The sequence below is a fragment of the Gymnoscopelus braueri genome (assembly GCF_963280865.1).
Source record: "Gymnoscopelus braueri genome assembly, contig: SUPER_20_unloc_1, whole genome shotgun sequence".
Classification (NCBI taxonomy): Eukaryota; Metazoa; Chordata; class Actinopteri; order Myctophiformes; family Myctophidae; genus Gymnoscopelus; species Gymnoscopelus braueri.
This window is the reverse complement of record NW_027660990.1, coordinates 780,315-796,757: the sequence shown is the minus strand read 5'-3', so window position 1 is coordinate 796,757 and position 16,443 is coordinate 780,315. Positions and strand designations below refer to the sequence as shown.

Here is a 16,443-nt window from a genome sequence, read left to right as displayed (position 1 = left end):
CTGATGAGATTTGTAAGATCTAATAGCCATGTATGCAGAAAAGTGTTCACAATAAGCCATGACACTATTCTACTACTATTCTATGTTTTGTGTCGGTATTCATCTGGAAAACATGTTCATTTGTACCCGTTGTCATTCAGGTACTGCTCACATAAGTCAGTCAAGTATAATTTAGAGAATGTGTACAGTTCAAGATAAACTGCCAAGGCCATATGGAACATTGGAGTCTGGCAGATATTTAAGTTCTTGTTCACTACATTGGTGAGGGAGTTGGATCTCGATGTACGGTAAATGCCCTCCCAGTCCACACCAGTCTTGATCAACCTGAAATGATATTGAGAATTTTGATCATTTGATATATATTCTGTATACGTTTTGAAGTCCTTTCTTTAATTGTGGTTGAGCCAGAGCCCAAGAAATGTTTTGAAAAACTAACTTTCAGGATCTAACTGTAAGATCTCTAAGCATACCTGTTGGAAATCTTTCCCTCTTTTTGGTTAGTTAGCCACTACTGCAATGGTGAACAGTTTTTATTTTTTACAAATCCGATAAAGGAGGCGGAAGTTGCTCTTCCTCCAGAAAATGGTAGTGTGTAATTAGTGTGGTTATTTTTGTAACATGTTCTACCCCTAGATAATGTTGCCAAACACGGACTGAGAACATTGATTGATACTGGGTTAACTCTTCTAATTGTACCTCATAATTGCTTACCTGTCGAGATGGTAATCCATATTGCTGAACAGCAGACAAGAAGCCATCGAGTACAGTTGCAGCTCTGTTTGTGGCAGCGTTGAGATATACACAATCAGCTCTGAGAATCCATCTAAACCACCATCTCCATCTGCAATGTGAAAATATGTGTAAATACATCAACAAATACCACAAAGAAGAAATTGTATAATATTGACTAATAATAACTGTTTGACCACATTGTGAACTTGTGTCATATTGTAACCTACAATCCAACCTGTCTCCCTCATAATATTTACCCAAGTGAATAATTCCAAATCATTTGGTTCACTAACATCTTCTTTGATATTAATATCTATGCTTGCCACAATTATGGTATGCTACACATGAGTTAACATTTCAAATGATATGAATATATTAAAAAAGGCATCCAGATTTCTTTGGAATTCTTTAGTTTCAAAACGTGATGATGACAAGTAACGTTTTTCATCTCCATTTCAGGTTAAGGTGGGATGTTATTGTTATGTCTCAAGTGAGGTCAAAGTTAGGGTTAAGGTCAGATCAGAGCCATACAGTTAACTCTCCTCTACCACCACCTAGTGTATGTTGTGATATCGATTGTGATTGGTTGGTGCACGTACTGAAGGGTTTGTCATCAGAGTCAGTGTGGTGGAAGTCCTGTGTATGTTTACATGCAGCAGTCTGTTTAATAAACTCCATGTTACAGCACATCATCATCCAGACTAATTGTGCACAGTGTAAAACAAGACTACAGTAAAATTGCACTTCCTTGTACATTATCTTACTTTGATATGTAGCCCTCTGGAGTTGCTGGAGTACAGATCAGAATTCCTGTAAGAAAACAGTGTCAATATGATCATTATAAAATATAACACGTTCGTTTGAACAATCTGTATAGGGTCGAGTATGTTATGATGTGGGGGAGCTTCAATATTAATTACGGGTACAGAACTGGATAACCTATATGCACCCATGCCATGACCAAATGCAATCGCGCATAAAAACAAAAAAGTTCGTATGCAAAATACTATTGTGCATAACAATACACCAGCAATTGCACATCAATCAAAGAATCAGCGACATTCATGATATTATTGTTATCGGTCGGGTGGTTGTAACTGTCGGCTATTGCCTCTGGAACACCCGAGAGTTAAAGAGGGAGATTAAGCCTATAGGGAAGCCTTCTGATAGCACTGAGCGCACAGGCCAATACAAACTAATACGTGAGTGCGCTCCCAGTGCGCATTTCCTAACGCACCAGAGAGAGCTCGCCTCACACAATTAAGAACACACAAAAGAAAGCGCTCATTTCTGGCGAAAGAACGTCATGCATGATAATATATGACGATGATGATGAGATGAGATGAGACCCGTGCACGGCGCCTGATATGTAGCCGAAACAATTGACTGCGGTAACGATAGCCGTCAGCCGCCTGGCTCACGTTACCGCAGTGGTTTCCAGCCGCGTATTATTACGCATGGAGTAAATTCTATAGGCTACAGGTCAGGAAGTGAATTTCACATGCAGGCTGTATAAACACAATAATGTTAATCAAACTGTCTATAGCTCAATGCAGTACATGCACACCTGACCTGTAGTACAGTGTACAGTACCTAGTGTACAGGTCCTGTACACTAGGCTATAGTAAAGTCAGTCAGCAACAGAAACCTCACCGTTGGTCACCAGATCCACACATCACCATGGCGCATCAGACGAACGATACAAATGAACTGTAACGCACACACATAGCCTAGGGGCTACTGTACATACTAGACTTCTTGGGAGGTGCTATAGCACTGCTTTATAAAGCACCCTCCTAGCGCAGCCTATAGTATTACTACAATATAACTAGGTCTACCGGGTAAGCCTTTTACTTAACACTGATTGAAAAGAGGTTATTGCATCTTCAGATCAAAAAACACTAAAGTTATGGATTGCAGGCTGCAAGCTGTGCATTTGCGATAACACACGTGATTATTCTATTGTAAACTCACCTCTGACCATTTTCTGCCAGTCTCCTTCGAATAGTACGAGGTGAAACTCCAAAGACACCAGTGATTTATTGGGTTGACAGTCACTGGCCAGATGTATATGGAGTATATCCAGTGGACTTTCCAGCGTCGGATGTCCAACACCAGTGGCGGCCAATGACACGGTCACTTCTTCTTTGACATTCTCCATATCAACTCGGTGTTCAATCGCTTTTAGAGTATTGACTATTTGCTTATCAGCATCTATATCTTGCAAGAGCGCATACTCCCCAGCATTGCCAAGAGATCTTCAATGCGCATTAAAATAGCATCTGCAGATAAACTGGCATTCTCCATCTGATCTGCTAAAGTAAACATCGCATCCCTTAACTCATTCATATCTGCCATAACTTTACTTCATTAAAGATTATAATACTTTACCTACATATAGAAAACACTAGTGACATATTTACTGGGATTTAAAAATGGCGGAGCTGGTTTGCAGACAGACCAAAATAATCGAGAGCAAGGGATTACCCAATCAGAAAATAGGTCCCGCCCCGTTCCTGTTGATTGACAGACGGCGATGTCAAACCATGATTCGGTAAATGGAAGCCATTCTTTTGAAAAGACAGCATGAAATAAAAAACCCATTTAATAAATACCAAAATAAATAAATAAAAAGCACAATTAAATGAAAAACACTAAAAAATAAATAAAAGTATTTATTTATTTATTTGCATTTTTTATTTATATCATCATGTTTTTTATATATTTCATTGTGGTATTTGTTATAACATTTTTGGACCAATGTACCTTATGAAATAGCTAAAAGTGGCAACATGTAATATATATAGGTTGACATTAAAAGTCACAATGAAATAAATATAAAACGCAATAAAATAAAAAACATTACACAATAAATAAATACATTTATTTATTTAATTGTATTTTTTATTTATTTAATTGTATTTTTATTTATATCATTGTGGATTTTATTCATTTCATTGTGGATTTTATTCATTTCATTGCGATATTTATTTTTTAATTTTTGGACCTTTGGACTTGATTAAATAGCTAAAAGTGGCATCATGTAATATATATAGGTTGACATTAAAAGTCACAATGAAATAAATAAGAACCACCAAGAAATAAATAGAAAACCCAATGATATAAAAGAAATTACACAATAAATAAATACATTTATTTATTTCATTGTGTTTCTTATTTATTTAATTGTATTTTGTATTTATATCATTGTGTGTATTATTTATTTCATTGTGGTATTTATTATTTAATTTTTGGCCCTATGGACTTCCATAGTTGTGTATGATGTGTGTATTTGGGTGTGACGGACCCCATGAAGAATAGCCATGCTTAGGCAAGTGCCAGAGCCATAAAGAGAGTTCTCACTCTAGCGTTGACTCCCATTGTAAGAATGGAATGCGGAAGTGCTCTGTCTATCTCAATGAGATAGTTCCAATGTTTGGAACTGTAGCCCATAGGAGCCCGCTTTGCGGTGAGATCAAAGCGTGTCGTTACTCTCTTTTCTACACTCTGGCAAGTGCTAATGGGAAACCATAATAAAGTAAAGTAAACAGGAGCTATTGAACAGAACACATTTCCTTCGGGATTGATAAAGTATATATCTATTTTATCTACTGTAACACATCTAGTTTGTTATAAAAGTAGATTTTAGTTTTCAAGGTTGTACTGTTATGTATTACTGTTGTGCAGTTTACCAGTTTATTCCTTGTCTTTCTTTTCTGTTATGTAGGCTTGAAGAAGAAGGCAGCTGCAGTATCGAAGAAGAAATGCAACCGGGAATTGCAGCCATGGATCAAGTCCATGAGCAATCATCTTTGGTGGTCTTGCAGCACTTGTGGTGGTGATGAAACGGTGATTTTAATTTAATTGTATTTGTAATAATTTCTTGGTTATGATGGCCTGATTCATAATTTCAATCATGAATACTAAATGAGACAAAATGTTGTTTGCTCTAACAATGTGTCAAGGAATTGAAACGCCGGTGGACCTCTATCTTGTTTCATGTTTGTGGCATTCACCGCTGGGAAGCTGATGGACAGGAGTACAAGTGTTACCATGATGAGCTCAGTGATGACCAACAGAGAAGGAAGAAGTGGCTGCAGAAGGGCAGTGCTGCATACAACGCCCTCAAGGCTATTGTACTTGATAAGAATCTCATGAGAGACCTGGATCACATGACATTGTTCAAGCACACTGGTAAGATGGAATCAGTTCATGAATATTAGTACCCAAGCTGTGACATTTATATTTGGAGGCTAAAAAAATCCCAGCAAACAAAACATACAGAGGTGTTGGTAGACAACTGACACCATTTCTTTTTAGAGGATACTATTGTATCTGATTATTTGATGCGTTACCTGTTTTGAGCAAACAATTCAATAGGAAATGTTTATATAAAAGATTGTTTTATCTAATTTGACTTGTCATTGACTTTTCTAATAGAAATGCATGGCACACAATATATAAATTATGGCATGTCTTTTTTCAGGGGCTCTTGAAGTGTACCACAGCTCTATGCTAAAGTATGCCGAGAAGAGAAGACACTTCAAATATGTCACCATGCAGGCAAGAATCCAACTGAGTGTCATTGACCACAACCACAATGTTGGCCGTCGACATGCTACTACTCAGGCTGGTAAGCATGTTTGAGGGGACAAAAAAAGACAGCTTGAACTTGACACAACAGTGTCAATCATTCTGTATACTATGCACTCCAAGACCTAAATGTTAAAACATTGAGAAAAAGATGGAATGGAACCTGAATGTTCTAAATGTATATGATGTGTTTTTGTAATATTACTCCCCCAGGGAAAAAAAAGGTCAATATATTTCACTCCAAACTGTCAACTCAATGGCTTTCAAGGAAGATCTATGAGCCTACTACCCAGGACTTTCGAAGCGGCTTGGTACTGCGGGTCATTCAACGGCGACTTGACAACAACATCAAGCTCGGAGATGATCGCTTCCACATCCATCCTTCAGTTGATCTACCCGCCAATATAGCTCGAACTCCAAAGCCTGACAAAGATTCTTTGATTTTGGAACATACAACACGTTTTCCAGTGCAAAATCTGTTGGAGAGTAGTACAGAGAGTCTTTCTGATACTGACACTTAGTTAGACAGAAATTACAGCTTGCCAATGTAAAAAGCATCACTATTTTCAATGTTGTCACCCACTGTACTTCTTGTACTAGAACCTTACACAGAAAACCTTTTATACAGAAATAAAAATGTTGATGCTGTCTATTGATACAAAGCGTTATCATTTCAGTTATCGTTTGTGTATGTGTGTGCACAATTGTATATATATTATTGCAATCAAATATGTTGTTGCCAAGACTGAAAAATGTATTATGCAGTGTTTGTCCAACTTTAAGTACAAGAGTGTGTGTAAAATATATGTATATGTATGTATGTATGTATATATGTGTGTATATATGTATACATACACACAGTACTGTATGTGTAAACACATTTCAGTATTAATAATATTCCAGACCAAAATTAGTTTTCAGTTTTATTATTTACTATTGCATATCAAAACACAATATTGAGCAATAAATAATTCTGAAAAATGTTCCAATTAACTAAAACAAATTCAAATAGTCCTCTGCTTCCTTGTATCCAACGTATTCTCCATTTGCTGATGGATAAAGCACTCGAATGGCTTTCACCACGCATGAGGGGAGAGGTCTCCTGTTTCCTAGACCAAGCGTTTTTCCTTGGAGGGCCCATTCCAAGACCATCCTGTACCCAACCAGCCTGTATTGCCTGAACACAAAATGAAATCTTTAGTGTGTGCATACTGTTTATGTAAAGTGGAACATTTTACTCATATTGATGTTTTTCTGTAGCTCTCTGATTTACTGTACATTAGGCCAAGTTTTCTATTGATGTAGAACATTGATTCTCAAAGTGGGGTTCGGGGACCCCCAGGGGTACTTGAGGGGGTACCCAGCAAAATTTGTAAACCTAGCATCAGAATAATTATGACCTTTTATACTTTGGCTATTCAAAAATAGCAGATCTACAAGCTCATAGCGTGGCACCGAGTGCCGCGCTATGAGCTTGTAGATCTGCCATTTTTGAAAAATCTTGAACATTTGTGCAAATCTTTGAATATATATATTTTACGATATATTATACGAACATTTGTAACTCAAATCTTTGCTTCTGGGGGTCCCTGGAACAAAATATTTTTAGATGGGGGTCAAATACATATCATTTTGGGGGTCCTTGTCATGAAAAAGTTTGAGAACCACTGATGTAGAATGACTGAAGTATTGCAATTGACATTTAGAGGCATATGGGATATATATCCGCACAACAGCTAATTCCATAATCATCTTTATGAGATAACTTACTCGACTGACAACTGGCCATCAGCTCCAGCAGGCTTGGGACGTTCTTTCCAGTTTATTTTGGGTCTGTGGAAAACGGTTTTCAACACACCAGTGTGCATAATCAACCCTGGGAATTCTGGGTGGTTGATGATGCAGCAAGAAGCAGATGCAGATGCGCTGCCTTCCTCTGACACCGGGAGAGATGTGCTGGCCAGCCTGGCCTCCTCTGACATCGAGAGAGCTTGCATCTGTGGCAACAGTGGCATGGCCAGATCCCATTCACCACAGCAGTAGCTCTCCGGCTCTGTGGGCATTCGCTGGCAGTTAGTACACGTACACCACCAGGTATCGTTCTCTCGCACTCTCGTTGCAGCTGCTGGCGCGGCTTCTCTCGCCCTCCTCTCTCTCTCAGCCCGTTCTACGTCCATCTGATGAAGTTCTTCATCTGTATATTCAGGTTCATACAGATATCCCATTGGATGTGCAGTAAAAGCAACATCTTCATCACTTTCGTCGTAGTCTGAACTATCTGACATGTTGAAATCACTCTAAACCGTGTTCAAGTTTGAAACAGCACACCAGAGTGATCAGCACAGTGTCGCCATGTCTGGTTATTATAAGCGGCTTTCTATGAAGACACGTTGTGAGCTTGTAGATCGGCTATTTGAAATATAATATATATATATATATATTGCAAATAGCCAATCTACAAGCTCAAAACGTGTTTATACGATGTGTATACAGGTATACAGGTCGCATTAGTCGCTTGTTTTGGGCTTGTTTTCATAGACCGGGCTGCTTATTTCTATCGCAATCTGGCAACAGGAAACAGCTGATCGGCGGACTGTAGAACACCTTGTTTTGGGAGAGTAGGCTTCCGCCGCGGCGCAGTGATAGGACACAGAAAATAGAAGAAAATAGTACCATGTGACAGAGGGGTCGAAGTTGAATCAAACCTGCGCTATATTGTTAGAATATGTCAACAATACAAATGACGCTAGTTTTTTTGATGAATTTATTTTGAATGATTGGCCCCCGCCAAACCATGGAACTACTTCATATTCACCAGATCCCGACCAGATCTCTGACCATGGAACTCGGCCAGATAATTAATACCTTTGCAACCACTACAATAATGGTAAGTATTTCATACAGAAAATACTCTAAAAATCCGAACTAACCCTTTAACGATGAAAAGTTATCAAAAGCTTGAGTTTTTGAAAAACGGCGTGACCGTGACGAAGCGTCCAACTTCAACACCAAACAGGAAGTGAAAATAGCCGATCTACAATTTCTATTGGCTGGGCTTTAAACAGCCATAACTTCGGTTCGCAGCATGCTACCGAGTATAAATTTGAATTTCTTAAGCCCCGCCCCCTCTGTTTTCCTATTGGCTGGCCTTTAAACAGCCATAACTCGAGTTTGCAGCATGCTACGGAGTACAAATGTGGTATGTGGACTTAAACCACCAATAGGGACTATCTGTAATTTCTGAAGCCCCGCCCCCTCTGTCTTCCTATTGGCTGGCCTTTAAACAGCCATAATTCGAGTTCGCAGCATGCTACCGAGTACAAATTTGGTATGTGGACTTAGACCACCAATAGGGACGATCTGTCATTTCTGAAGCCCCGCCCCCTTTGTCTTCCTATTGGCTGGGCTTTAAACAGCCATAACTCCGGTTCCCAGCATCGAATACCTACGAAATTTGCCAGATACACTTAGGGCGCTTTCACACTATGGTCCCGGGTGCGCACCCCGGACCACATGGCAGATGTTGTGGTAGTGTGAACGTAGCGAACCGTTCCCCGTAACGCATCACCGTACCGTACCCGAAACCACCTTGGGAGGTAGTCTCGGGTCCGATTGCTGCGGAGTCGGGAACGGAACGCGGCAGTGTGAATCCATCCGTACCAAGAGAAGGAAGTGGACTGCTAATCATATATATTTTTTATAATGACGCATTATTTTAGCTGGGTTATATCTTCTCATAGTTCTACTTGAATGTTGACAAGAAATAATAATCCCGCTAGTGTTTGAGTAGCGCGAGCCGTGAAAAATAACAAACAAAAAACACATGTGTGCCGAACGTATTTATAAGGATAAATACACCAAGGATTAGTCCGTGACGTCATACCAAGGATGCGTCCGTGACGCCAATATCATATTAACAGACGACGTTACATTTCGAGGTTTCAAAGACCAGTGCACACACTGCTTTGGTTGTGTATTGTTGATCTGTTGTTATTATAACTCAAGACAACGTCAGGAACACAGTCAAACTTTATTATTCACTCTAGAGTGACTTTTCTTCTGTGAATGACATTCTATCTCCCAAAGCCCCATAGTCCACAGTGCCCCCATGAGGCACATATTTACCATTACTGTTAAATGAAATGGTCTCGAGTCTTGGCCAGTGTGAATGCTGGCCAGCCAAGCGTACTCGGAAACGGTTTGATTCAAACGGATCCAGTGTGAAGCCGCCCTTAGACGGCCAATAGGGACAGACTGAAATTGCTCAAGCCCCGCCCCCTCTGTGTTCCTATTGGCTGGGCTTTAAACAGCCATAACTCCGGTTCCCAGCATCGAAAACCAACAAAACTTTCTAGGTACACTTTGACGGCCAATAGGGACAGGCTGAATTTGCTTAAGCAATTTAGCCTAACGTTTTAGCTGATGGCCATACAGGCTGGTATCGTAGACTGAACGTCGAGGGCCCGGTCATCGCTGCTTGCAGCTTTAATTATTATTATTAGTAGTAGTAGTAGTAGTAGTAGTAGTAGTAGTAGTAGTAGTAGTAGTAGTAGTAGTAGTAGTAGTAGTAGTAGTAGTAGTAGTAGAAGAAGTAGTAGTAGTAGTAGTTGTAGCAGTAGCAGTAGTAGTAGTAGTAGTAGTAGTAGTAGTAGTAGTAGTAGTACTATTATACAGTATGAATACTTTTGCTACTTTACTCAAGTAAAAGTTTGACTGCAGGCCTGACTTGTAAGTAGCTCTTCATTATAATAATAATAATAATAAACTTTATTTATATAGCACCTTTTTAAACAGTGTTACAAAGTGCTTAAAGGTTTAATGACATTCACTTTTACACCACATTCAAAGTCTTTGTCCTGGTCCTTCAAAAGTGTACAAAAAGTTTTAAGTGAAAATTCTAAAGCCTTTTCAACTGCAATGAAAAAATAAATCTTTGCCTGCGGGTGTCGCTGGTGAGGGATTTTGCCTGTCAATCATCGCCTCTGCTCCGCCCCCCCCCAAAGGAAAGGATAGGGGAGGGGAGGGGCGAGGAGGAGAGTGGGCAGGATTAATCGACTGTGACCTCACTGTCGAAGGGCCAAGCTCAGATTACTTTTCAGCCTAATTATTCAGAAAACCCCAGACCACAGAAAATCCACTGAATGTTCTAAGTTCAGGTTTTTTGGGTGTAATTGAGGTCATAAAACCCCAAATAAAACATTGAAAATAAAAAAAGTGAAAATGAATGTCATGAACCTTTAACAACATAAAATCAAACAGTGAATCAAGGATCATAGATAATGACAACAGTAAAAATAACACATAACAGTATCAGTGAATATAGATGCACCAAATTTCTGCTGTTTAGGAGGTTAAGAAAGCCTTTCTATAAAAATGAGTCTTTAATTTCGATTTAAAAATGGTGATGGAACTAGCAACCCTGAGGTCCAATGGGAGACTGTTCCAGAGTGTAGGGGCCCTGACGGCAAAGGCCCGATCACCCATGGTCACCAGCCTAGACGTAGGAAAATCTAGTAGGGCTGCATCGGAAGACCTTAGACGGCGGACAGGCACATGAGGTTTTAGGAGGTCAGTTAATTCAATTAAATTCAATTCAATTTTATTAAAGTGTCAAATCACAACAAGTTGTCTCAAGACACTTTACATGTAGAGAAGAGACCCGACATCCCACCCTGAGCAAGCAATTTTGCGACAGTGGCAACGAAAAACTCCCTCTTAACTGGAAGAAACGTCAGGCAGACCTGGAATCGGGGTGTTTGGTAGACTTCCACTTGCGTTCTGCTTCTCTGCGCTTTCTTTTGACTGACCGGGTGTGCTCATTGAGCCACGGATTTGGGTTGGATTTTGGGGTTCTGGTTCTGAATGGTGCAATGGAGTCCAGGATTGTTAGGCAGTTGCTGTTAAAACTGTCGACCATGACATTGATATCAGCGTTGTCGATAAGCTGCCCAGAGGGGTATGGAAATGGGGAAGATGTAAAGGCATTGCAAAAGGCGTTGGCTGATTTGGAATTAAAAACACGTGATCTAATAGGAGCAGGGCGGTTAGAGGGAGGGCGGGGGAGTGGGGCAGTAAAGACCAAGGCTTTGTGGTCAGTCACACCGAGGACCATTAACTCGTCGAGTAACTCCACAGTACTGAGAGCCAGACCTAGGGATAAAACTAAATCTAAGGTGTGGCCCAGGCGGTGAGTAGCCCCAGTGACGAACTGTATAAAATCAAATGACTCTGTGAGATTTATAAAATCAGTGGATAAAGAGTTGGAGGGACAGCAGACATGCACATTTACGTCACCTAATAGGATGACGCTGTCGTAGCGCTGGGTAATCAGGGATAGGAGCTCGGAAAATTCAGTAATAAAACCAGAGTTGTGTTTGGGGGGCCTATAGATTAACCCTTTAACAGTCTGCTCAACCAATTGGTAGAGCACATTTTAAGTCACTATTTCTCATTGACAACATTGCTGAACTTAACTCAACCTGATTGAGCCCTTTCTACCATTTGGTTGAGGTATGTTATGGCAAAAAAAGGTCCACCAGATGTCACTGTTTCCCAGTCACATGGATTCTCAGGTAGCCACTTTTTAGGAAGTGAAAATCAATTAATCCACTCCTGAAAGGTGGGATTTTTTTGGTTGAAATTTCAGAGGTAAGATTTTTTTTTTGTCATATTATCATCTCAGAGGTGTTACTGAACCTGATTTATGTAGCTTGATACAATAAAAAAACATCTAATAATGGTCTAATAATTTTCTGAAAACATGCTCTACCAAACGGGTTGTTTGTCACTTTATGGTAAGTAGTGAAGCTAAACTAAAGTAATTAAAATGTACTATTTGCTATGGATAAATAGGGCTTTTGCTAATTCAGTGTTGTTAATATAATACATATAATGTTATTTCATTATATTTATGTATTAGTATGATTTTATTCCTATCTAAAAAAACATGCTCAACCAAATGGTTGAATTGTCATTTAATGGTAAAGGTAGTGGTGCTGAAATAAAAAATTGACTATTTTGATGATCTGTGTGATGAAGAAGATGACCAAACAGATGATGCTGATCAACTCTCACAAGCAGAAGAGACTGGGGAACATAATGGGAGACATATTTCTCAGTGAATGCATATAAATCAATGTATATGCATGAAACTTTTACCATTACCATAAAGTGACATCTCAACCGTTTGGTAGAGGCCTATATTTGGAAAACTGTTGGGTCTGTTAAAGAAATTATAATTGATAGTTGTTACTATTGCCCCAAATAAATAAAAAATGCAAATAAATAATTTTTCCAATGCTTTTTTCTTGGGGTGACCTTTAAAGGGTTAAAACGCAAAGCACTGGATTTTTACTGTTAATTAAAAAGCTAAAAACTTCAAAGGATTTAAAAACACCAAATGAGATAGGAGAACATATAAAATTATTCTTATAAAATACAGCAAGCCCACCACCAGTGCCCTCTGGTCTAGCTAGGTTAAAATAAGAAAAATTAGGTGGGGTGGTTTGGATAAGAGGCACATTGTCCTCTGGGCGTAGCCATGTCTCTGTAAGGAACAAGAAGTCTACTTTTTGTGATTCAATGAAATCGTGACAGATACCAGATTTGTGAAGCAGGGATCTGATATTTAGTAGACCAATTTTAACAGTGGAGGAGACCGGAGTAGTGGGATGAGTAGTTGGTGATAGTGAAATTAAATTAGAGGGATTAACAGAGCAACTGGGTCTATTGGTGATACGGTTTACAGTGATCCTGACATGTATGGCGGAGGGGAGTGGAATAACAACATGATCCTCTGAAGGATGCTCATCATTATTGCAGGATATGGGATCTATGGTGGAATCATGCTGTGAAGAATATCATGTCTTGAAGGCAACATTGCGGATGTAATTTGCAGTGAGCTGTTTGATGCCTATGGTGCTAGGGTGCAGGCCATCAGGTTTATAAAGGTAATTTCTGGTCCAAAACGTGTCAAAATTGTCAATAAAGCCATGACCTGTTGCAATGCAAAATGCTGTAAGCCATTGCTGTAAGCTGTGGAGTCTGCTAAAATGCTCGGCGCTCTTGGAGGGAGCCGGAATGGGACCGGAGAAAACACAGGATTTATTGAAACTCTCAATGTTGTTAGCAAGTGCTTCTAAGTCTAGTCTAAGTTTGGCAGATTGTCGCTTCAGGACGTTGTTGGTTCCAATATGTACAAACACAGTGTGGGCAGAGGGGTAGAGGCCCCAATAATAGTAGGTGCTAGATGAGAAACATCAATAACAGTACCACCCGGGAGACAGAAGGTGATGGCACCTGGAATTACAATGTTTCTAGTGATAGAGTCACCGATGATGAGAATCTCTGGATTATTGTCCTTAAATAACAGCCCCTTATAAACAGAGAGTTTTGGCCAGGCGAGTAGTGGGTTATTATTGATCACAGGGGGTGAGGGGGGGAGACACATGCAGTTGATTTGAACGTTTCCATGGCAATCACAGTGGAAGAGTCACATGCAATTAATACAGGTTCAGGGGTTGCAGTAGTAGCTATCACAGGGGACGAGACAAATGCCAATGATTCATGTTCAGGGGTTTTGGTGTTATCCTGATGACTGATGACGTCATCATTAGCTACAGCTGTGGCTAACTCACAGCCGGGCAGTGGAGCTGGAGGTGAGAGTTGAGGAGTAGCTGGAGTGGACACAAGGAGGTGGACTACGGGAGAGTTTGAGGGAGAGTGTGGTCGGCTGCTAGTAGGGGGACTCACCGAGAGTTGGATGGCAGGAGGTGGAGGGGAACAGCGACGTGTGCGTTTGTGGAGGATTCTCGGAGTCAACGAGGGGCAGGAACGTTTCCGTGAAGAGTTGGAGCGAACCTGTTGCGCCTGGCCGGCGAGTGGACTGGGAGCGGTTAGCACCACGTTAGCCACACGCTCAGCTGTTGTTTTTAGCATCTTCGCTGCTACCTCCGGGCTAGCAACCTCCAGGCTAGTAGGAGGCACAATGCTAGCCGGCAGACCGGACTCGGAGTGGACTACTAGCGGAGAGAAAAAGTTTGAGAGTGGGACTCTGTCAATATCTCCGCCTGGGGAAAACAGTGGGATAGAGATCCTTCTTTCTGGAGGCCGAAAGAGGAGCTAGTACCAGTTTCCCTGTAGACAGACGACCCCCCCCCCCCCTCCTCTTTTTGTACATATTTTGTATTTCCTCATGCTTTTTTTGTATATAATTTTTATTTTTCCATGCTCCCCCCCCCCTTTTTTTTGTACATACATTTTTTAAATGCTTTTTTTTGTACATAGTGGTACTTTTTCTGTATTATCTGTATTTTCATGTTGATTTTTGAACTGTTTGGTTGCTACTATATATGTCTATGAAATTAACTCAAGGACCCCAACGGAAACAAGTCCGCAAGGACTTTTTTGGCCGGACCTTTTAGACAAAAGCATTATAAATGTAACTGTGTTGTTTTACATTCTTTTGCCTAATAAAAATTTCAATCAATCAATCAATCTCCCCCTCCTCACGACAGTGTACCAGGAAGGGGAGTGTGCGATAGATGACCCGGGTTGTGGGGGTGAGCTGAGTAGACCCTTGGTGTTCAGTACACCCAGTCGGGAAAGGACCATGGATTTCCTGCGGAGGACATCACCCAGGAGGCCCTCAATGGTGTGGAGCTCGGACCTCAGACAGGACAGCTCGTTGATGCTCACAACCGGGGTAAGTGGCGCCATTCTAAGGGAAAATAAATGAAACGCCAGTACACAGCACTAGAGAAGGCAAGGCAGTAGTGTGTTGTTAGCCGGGTGGTAACGCTGGTTAGTAGCCAGATGAGAAGCAGTGGTACATACACACAAGGGCTCCAGATGGAGCCCAATGCGATGATCTCGTGTAGATTTATAGAGTTGATGTGTCAGAGACTGAAGAAGGCAGATCCGAACAGTACTTACGCACAAGGGCTCCGATTGGAGCCCGTTGCGAAGATCAGATCTAGCATGTAGCGTTGTGAGGTCTGGTCTAGCATGAAGCGTTGTGATGTGCTGGGCTAGCGGCTCTACTGCTGGGCGGCTCTGCTGCTGGGCGGCTCGGCTGCTGGGCGGCTCGGCTCATTGTGGTATTGCTACTTTCAAACAAATCTGGGAGTACCTCTTCCACCTCTGAATGTCTGCCATATTTGGGCAAGGCTGACCCGGAAACCCCATACTGTATGTGGGCCTGGTTGACATCGTCGTGACATAATAGTGATGACGCAGGCGTCTACACAGGTATCTTAAAACCAGCCCGCTCAGCAAGTGCCGAACCAGTGTCGACTGTTTTGGAACTGAACAAGAATAGTGTTTGCCACAACGAGGAGGACACGTCTATCCACTAGAGTTGAGATCTAACGACAAGACCAGGTTACAGGTTTCTATAAGAACTGTTTGTTAAGAATGGCCGAACAACGCTGGCTACCGCTGGAGGCTAACCCGGACGTCATGAACCAGTTCCTCGGTCAGCTGGGCGTACTTCCGAGCTGGCAGTTTGGGGACGTGTATGGCCTGGACGAGGACGACCTGAGCACCGTGCCGAGGCCGGTGTGCGCCGTCCTCCTGCTCTTCCCCATTACGGAGGCGTACGAGGCCTTCAAGCTCCAGGAGGAAGAGAAGATCGACACGCAGGGGCAGGAGCCGGAGGTGTCCGCCGACGTCTACTTCATGAAGCAGACCATCGGGAACGCCTGCGGAACGATCGGCCTGCTCCACGCCGTCGCCAACAACCGGGAGCGGCTGGAGTTCAAGCCCGATTCTCCGCTGAAGGCCTTCCTGGACGAGTCGTCGACGATGAGCCCCGAGGAGAAGGCCGCCTTCCTCGAGAAGGACGAGGGTATCCGCGGCGCACACGAGTCCAGCGCGCAGGAGGGACAGAGCGAGGCGCCGAGCGCCGACGAGAAACAGGACAAGCACTTCATAGCGCTGGTGAACATTGGAGGGGATCTGTACGAGCTGGACGGCCGCAAGCCTTTCCCCGTGGTCCACGGGAAGACCTCCGAAGAGAGATTCCTCGAGGATGCCGTCGGGGTGTGTAAGACCTTCATGGCGCGGGACCCGGAGGATCTGCGCTTCACGGTCGTGGTGCTCTCCAAAGCATCGCCATGA

General features: G+C 41.8%; 1 protein-coding gene and 2 long non-coding RNA genes across 3 annotated transcripts; 2 read left to right on the top strand and 1 right to left on the bottom strand.

The window, feature by feature from the left end:
- Nucleotides 1–206: 206 nt before the first annotated feature.
- On the bottom strand, nucleotides 207–3,077 carry LOC308076677. Its single transcript, XR_013932318.1, has 3 exons — nucleotides 2,707–3,077; nucleotides 1,497–1,542; nucleotides 207–324 (listed from the first exon to the last, which is right to left on the bottom strand). It is a non-coding gene; the product is annotated as an uncharacterized lncRNA (long non-coding RNA).
- A 1,387-nt stretch (nucleotides 3,078–4,464) lies between these two features.
- LOC308076666 lies at nucleotides 4,465–5,360 on the top strand. Its single transcript, XR_013932312.1, has 3 exons — nucleotides 4,465–4,581; nucleotides 4,698–4,926; nucleotides 5,219–5,360. It is a non-coding gene; the product is annotated as an uncharacterized lncRNA (long non-coding RNA).
- A 10,378-nt stretch (nucleotides 5,361–15,738) lies between these two features.
- LOC308076651 (ubiquitin carboxyl-terminal hydrolase isozyme L3-like) lies at nucleotides 15,739–16,443 on the top strand (the record flags this gene model as incomplete). Its single annotated transcript, XM_080457362.1, has 1 exon — nucleotides 15,739–16,443. One exon carries the CDS (start codon nucleotides 15,739–15,741, stop codon nucleotides 16,441–16,443), a length of 705 nt encoding a protein of 234 aa, XP_080313488.1.